Raw genomic sequence first — 6,963 nt, 5'->3', positions numbered from 1 at the left:
TATATAAAAAATAAAGGTTATTCGCTTTCACATTACAAGTCCATATTTATATACATCTATTATATGTAAATAAATTGTATTTCTTTATTGACAATGACAAAAAAACAATGCAGAACAGTATGTGTTCAGCTAACTTGGTTGTGGCTGACTTTTTAAGTGGTAGCTACAATAAGTATCACTAGTTTTAAATGAAATAAGGATCTATTTGTTATTCCCAAGCACCATATTTGGTACAGAAATGTAGCAGGAGCAGAAGATTGTTCTGTTCGATATAGTAGAACCTCTGTGCTTCGTACTGTGCCTTTTAATAATTCAGGACTTATCTAGATTGGAGAAACTTGCTGTGGTGCAAGTGGGTTGGTGAAATTTTATGCCAGTACAGGTTTATTGCATCTAAACAAGTCCGTGCTTGAGGTAATTGCAACTAGTGGACACCTTTAAAAACGTAGTCCAGAGGTGTGAGCTGGGAACTCCCAAAAGCAGGATGTGCAAGTTGTTGGCCATGCGGTGGGTAACGTGTCTGAGGAACCGGGGCCCAAATACAGACTCCTTTTATAGATGACAGTGAGTCACTCGGGCTCCTCCTTGCCCCGTTTCTATTTATAAGCCATGACAAACCACAGGGGCATTAAGAGGGTGCTGCAGTGCTGCCTGGGACTAGAGTAGCCAGAAAGTTGGTGACATGACTCAGGATTGAAGTGTTGCAACCATGTCTGGGGGAGCTTACACACTGTCTCTCTTGCTGCCTTAGTCAGTGAGACTTCCTGCCTCTTACAGACACTTACTTTCAAAAATTGAAAGATGTAGTGATGTACATGCAGAAGGCGGCTTTTATTTTGCTTCAGAGGTGAAAAACTCTTTCCAGCCTTACGACCACCAGCCAGCAGGAGGTGGGGAAGGAGGGAGAGGGACATGGTACAGAATGGCGACACTTGCATTCCAGTGGTCTGATTGCGTGTTCCCTTGCTAGACTCCTAGCCAGATGTCTCGAGGTCCTTCAGGAGCCCCACGAGGAGTGTTGCATGCATTTAGCCAGTCACCCAAGTTGCAGAATGCATCCTCTGCAGCCGCACTTGGTAGTAGGCCAGGTAAGCATGCTGAGAGACCTGTCAGCAAGGGCAACGCTACCAGCTGGAAGAAGACTGCCATCAATACAGGTAGATTTTTCTCAAAAGTTCTTTTCTTTGTATTTGCTAGCTGCCCTCTGTCCAACAATCCTAATGCTGTGGGTAAGAATGTTTTCTCTTTGGCATTTCCCTGCTTGATGGGTAATTTGCCTCTGACGATGCATTGCCTCCCTCTCTGTATGGTCATTTGTACCTGTCGTGTCCAGAGCAAGTATAAAATGCAGCTGTGTGGGGGATAGCACTGTTAGTTGCCTGCCTTGCGTGGGTGTGAATGAGCACAGTGCTCCGTGTATGCAGTCAGTACGGTACTGTAGGCATCCAGCACCACTGCCCTCATCACTCATTCGGTCTCAAGTGTTACTGGTGTATTCGACCTCCAAGGCAGGTGGTAGAGAGTAGATCTTTCTGCCTTAAGTAAGGCTACAGCCTGCACCTCCTGCTGTGCTTCACAGAACGCTCGGCTCTGAACCATAGCTGCTGTTTTGATGCAGACGATGGATTTTACCTGTTTTTTGGGAAGGACCAGAGTTGGGAGGAAAGCAGAAGAGTCTTTTAACTAATACTTAGAATCCCTGAGAGAGGGAGGCTGTTGCAAGTGACTTGTCAACTTTTTATTTTGTTGTCTATTATTGAACATCCCATCTCGACCACACACACCCTCTCCCCCTCCCTCCCCCTCCAGTACAATTTCACTTAAAGTTTATCAATCTTGATTATTTTTCTGGACAATTGCAATGGCTTAAAATTGTCATTGAGCTGATGGGGAGGCAGGGCAGGAGGTGTATATGTTACTCAGACTTTGTCCCAGTTGTGCAGGTGGTCGTGGAAGCTTTCCTTTTTGCAAGGCTCTGGACTGCGATGTGTGGCAGCAGTTAGCTCTTGTTCCTATTCGGAGAGCGGGTGCTGCGTTGAGTGGTATTTTCTCCACTATTCTTTTCCTGTGACCCAAGCGTGTGGTGACATTTGTCTTTGTCTCCTTCTGTCTTGTCAGGCGGAGCTTTACCTTTTGTTAACCCTAGTTTAGCTGTGCACAAGAGTTCTTCAGCAGTAGACCGTCAACGTGAATATCTCCTGGATATGATTCCACCGCGATCCATCCCTCAGTCTGCCACTTGGAAATAATGCAGAGGAATGCCTAAGAGGAAAGACTTACCTGTTTCTGCCATCCTTTTTTATACCACAGTACAGTGGAATCTGCTTTAAACCCAGCTGGATATGCCCAAGCTTTGTAGGAAGCAAGAAGACCACTCCTCATCCCATCGAGTGCTGCTGTCCTTGCCACAAGAAAGTGACACTGGGAGGGTGGAAACAGACTCCAGCTCGTTTGGCTGTTGAATTCTAATGATTGGCTGATGATGAAGGCTGTCGGGAGGGGGAAGAATAATCCTCTTTATTTTTTTTAATTATTTTTTTTTTTGGCTTTATGTATTTAGTTTGGGATTTCTCTTTTGTTTGTCACCAGCACAAAAGGAGGACTGAAAGGACTCGGTCTGCTTTTGGTTTCTTTGTATTAGTAGCTAGCTAGTCACCACAAATACACTGTTCATTGGCAATCAAGGATGCAAGCTGCTGTAAGAAAAGTGGAATCTGAACACAATGATTGCGGATACGTTTAGCAGGTGGACTTCACGTTCGCTTCCCCTCTTCCCCCACCCCAGGAGGGCAATCGACAAATTGTCACGTTTCAAAATCTCCTGATAATGAGCTAATGATACCGAAGTGCAAACTCCAGTTCCAGTTGGGCACATCTTCTGATGGACTAGTCGTTGCCTGAGCAGGGCAGGACGTGAGAGCCAGGATGGGCCTCTCTCACTTTCGCCGGATATAGACTTTGTGAACATTTGATGCTCTAAAACCTTAAACTACTGAACAGTAAACGAATAGCCTTGTTCAGTCTCTCGAGCCCAGCACAGATCAGTCGGCCCTTTCAAAAGTTCCCAGAGATTTAAAACGATTTTTTTTTTGCGGGGGGCAGGGGAATGGTGTGGGCTCAGTGGTTCTTGCCAGAGCTTTTACTCAAACTAGGAACTCCAGATGCCGCGTGCAATCCGAGGGCGAGCGCAGGGAGCAGAGGGGTACAAGGCTGCAGTCAGGCGACAGGTTCTTTCCTCTGTTCCCGCTGGAGAAGCCGTCTTTCCTAGCCTACGCGTTAGTGGTGTGATGACTGGACAAGCTCATGGTGGGCATGCTTCGGCCCCTGCTGCCTAGCCCTGGTCCCCCCGTTCGAATTCCGTTCTTCCATGCATACCGCGCATGCTCCTCTATCACGTTGCCTCCGTATTTCAGTTTTGGTAGAGCTTTGGCTAACCCTGCTTTAAGGACAGGTCTCTACATGGTTTTCATATATTTGTGGAATCCCCCAAATATTTAGAAGCATCAGGTCTGTTTTTTGGCCCCCTACCCCTTTCGAATTGGTTTCAAGTGGCAGAAATGTATGCCTTACTATTTGTATTGCATATTGGTACTAGAACTAGTGCTGATATGAATTATTTGCAAAATTATATATATATCTATCTATAAAGAAGGAGGGATACTATTTGGGTTCCGCTCTGAATCTGGTATTTTCTTAGCAGCTGTAGTTAGATACTTAATTTAAAGCAGTTACTGTATAGGGTGTCCCTCTTCAGATCCAGCTATCACATAATAATAAAAAAATCATTTAACCCCCTCTTCTGTTGTGTGAATATCAATATTTAGATATCTTTTTTTAAAAAACAAAGTCCAGTAGTGTAGAAGCTGAGTTGTTTTGCAAAAATGGTATTTGTTGGTGTATAAAACCCTAGAAGTTCAATTTGACTTTGTTTTGAACCTATTGAGATAGATCGGGGGTGGGGGGAGAGTGGGTTTTGTTGGGTTTTTTTGTTTCGTTTTGCTTTATTTTCATTCCAAGGTTTTTGGACGGGGAGGTAAGGAGAGAAATCGGAGTGCATTGAATCTTGCACTGTGAAACAATACAAGAATATTTCAGTTCAAGTGGGTTGTTTTTTTTTTTTTTGGTTCTCTGACAAATACCTGCCTTCCCCACACGCTGATGCCTGCTTCTGTTCAACGGCCCGGGCCAAAGCGTGTTTCTGAGTCTTTAAATCTGACCCCTGGAGACAACATTCCCATATCCTCAAATGGCTTTGTGGGAACCTAGGTTATGAACAACACCAAAGGCTGACAGGTGTACCCTTTGCGGTGTTGGGGCAGCCTGGGTTTCAGCCGGCGCTGTAGAAGAAAGGGCAGCAGGAGGGGGAAGAAGCATTAAAATTGCCTGTTAAAAGCTATGTCCAAACCTTTTTGGTAAGTGTCAGTTTGTTCCAGCAGCATTTAAACTGGCGTTTCAGTGGCACGGATAAAGAGCCGGTAACTTAACATTTGTATTTGAGGCACACGCTGTTTCTGAAGAGTTTCTAGTTAAAAAAAAAAAAAAAAAATGCATCAGAAACAGATTGACATGGCCTGCTTGCGTAAGGGTCAGACGAGTTGCTCGGCCCATATGCAAGCAGTCTAGCCACACGTTCACTTGGTTTGAGTGCTCTACCAGGCTAGTTCAGGTTTCATACATTGTTTAAAATAATAGTTGAAGACACTTGATGCAAAACTTCCCAAATGCCTTCTTTCTCTTCCTTACCTGCCCTTCCCTTCCCTGCCAAAAAAAGAAAAAAAAATCAATCCTAAGCCTAATTTTAACACTGTGGTATTGTGACATAAAGGTAAAATTGCTCGGGGACATTGGAGGAGGGGACCTGTAGGCATATTTGAAGAACAAAACCTTTGGTTTGTATTTCATCCTGTCATGCTTGGTGTTCCTGCCCCCTCCAGGCTGCTGGTTTCTGCTGAGATGTTGCCCCGCGCGGTGCAGTGCGCTGCTTCACTCCTAGGGCCCTTTGAAAGAGGCAGCGTCCTCATCCCTGCCCTGGGAAAGTTGTAGTTTTTGCTTGAAGCTCCCTCTCGGAGCAAAAGACTGAACGTGCTGTTTGACAGGATGGACATGCAGATCAATACCCCATAGGTGGTCCCTCATGCCATGTGCCCCATGCCCTGCTCCTTGTTTCCCCAACTCTGCACTGCTTCGCTGCAAACGTCGCATGAGCTGGTCTGACGTGGGTCGGAGGCTGCTCGTTTCCCCCCCTCTCCTGGGGAGAGGGTTAGAGCAGCGTTGGTTCTTGCAAGCCATATAACCTCTTTCTTTGAGACGTTGCAACTACCAGATTTTATAATACAGTAATAATGAAAACGACTAACTATTGTACTTAGATTTTAGCAACTTGTGAAATAAACCCCAGACTTTTATTTGAACCAGTGTTGAAATTTGGGAGCTGTGTGGTTTTTAATTTTATTTTTTATAACCTAATTTATTATCTATTTTGATTTTATTGGGAGGGGAGGGGGGTGTAGAAGAGGTAACTGTTCTGCTCAGACATGAAAAGTGGCCTGGTTGAACCTTTTAATTTTTTTTGGTGGAGAACATTTGGGCAGCTTTCCAGTTTGCATGAAGTTTGGCCTTGCTCATTTTTTTGTTGCAGGGATTCCTGTTAATGGCATTCCAGCTGTGATACGGAGGAGAGGTTTTTTTGGGTAATCGTAATTCAGGATAGCTTTGCTTTTGTTTTTTTACAGATATTTTGTTTCTTGTTTTAGGAACCATTCGTTTACCTCTGAATGATCAAACTGGGTCATGTTTTTGCTTATGGAAAGAAAGGATTTACCAAAGTACAGCTAAGAAAATGGCAATGGGGAGACAGGGACACAGCTTAGAGTCCAGTAGAGGAGAGAAGGCTCATACCGTGGTCTCATCAGAAACCCCCTTTGGCTCATGTCTGGGGGTGTTGGTTTTAGCCGAGTTTGTCCACGGACACAGGCAGGGGAGGGTCTTTGGGTAAATGTGATCTCTTTTATCAGATCAACTTAATTGTTGCAAAAATTGTTCTTTGGATACAAATACCCTTCTTCAGGCAGAGGGATCCCAATGTAGACTCTCCCCCGCCTGAAGAAGGGCGTTTGTGCCTGAAAACTTGCAAAGAACAATTTTTCCAACGATTTAGTTGGTCTAATAAAAGATATCACACCTACCCAAAGAACCGTGTCTGCCATTTGGCTCATGTCACCTTCTCCTTTCGAAAGGAGGGCGCAGACGCAGGAAATTACTTTTTTTTTTAAAAAAGATATAAATATATATAATGCAAAAAGACCTCAAGGAACCGCAGTAGTGTTTGTCTGCTTAAGGCAGAGTTACGCTGTATATTGCATTTAGTGAAATAACTTGCATTGTGCTTTTTTTTTTTTTTTTAAAGAAAAAAAATTTATAATCATTTAACAAAGAAGAAAGTGTAACAGAGTAACGTTACGCCAGCGCAGGGTATGTTTTTGTCACTCGTATTTATTGTGACTCTAAATCTTTGATAATAAAACAAAAATTTTTAAAAAAAATGTTCCCACTAAAACCTGATAGTCGATTTCAATGGAAGACGAACCTGAAAAATCAATAACTGTATATTGTATTGTGAGGGATTTTTAGTATTTGAATGACAATAAACAAATGGACAAACTATCAGGTCTCCTTTTTTTCTTTTCTTTCTAAATGCTCCGGTTTTGGGGAGCTGGAAAGGCCTGGCGCTAGGACATGGTGCAGCCCCGTCGGAGCAGGATCCCACCCGTGACCGTGCCGTTTATTTGTCAACAGCCCCGGGATCCGCACGTGCATCCAGAGCAGATTTGGGGCTTGCATGTGTTCGAGACCGTGCATTGCAGAGTCTGGTAAGAGCGACCGGCAGGTACAGCCTGAGGCCCGTCGGTACCACCCCTGTCTGAAACGACCAGCTTTCTTTTGTGACAGTACAGGAGGAGGACC

At 44.2% G+C, this 6,963-nt stretch overlaps 1 protein-coding gene across 7 annotated transcripts in view; it reads left to right on the top strand.

The window, feature by feature from the left end:
• GATAD2A (GATA zinc finger domain containing 2A) overlaps nt 1-6,538 on the top strand; it is an 82,988-nt gene extending 76,450 nt beyond the window's left edge. For 6 of the 7 annotated variants that reach the window (XM_019538318.1, XM_019538320.1, XM_019538317.1 and 3 more), the window contains 2 exons: nt 971-1,157; nt 2,119-6,538. In XM_019538318.1, the coding sequence (XP_019393863.1) occupies nt 971-1,157; nt 2,119-2,249 (318 nt within the window). In that variant the 3' untranslated portion in view covers nt 2,250-6,538. The remainder of the gene's footprint in view (nt 1-970; nt 1,158-2,118) is intronic. The other variant, XM_019538316.1, reaches the window with a different exon arrangement.
• The last annotated feature ends 425 nt before the right edge of the window (nt 6,539-6,963 follow it).

This window comes from Crocodylus porosus, unplaced genomic scaffold (genome assembly GCF_001723895.1).
Source record: "Crocodylus porosus isolate Cpor-Errol unplaced genomic scaffold, CroPor_comp1, whole genome shotgun sequence".
NCBI lineage: Eukaryota > Metazoa > Chordata > Crocodylia > Crocodylidae > Crocodylus > Crocodylus porosus.
Note: the sequence above shows the minus strand (reverse complement) of the source record. Positions and strands in the feature narration are given on the sequence as shown.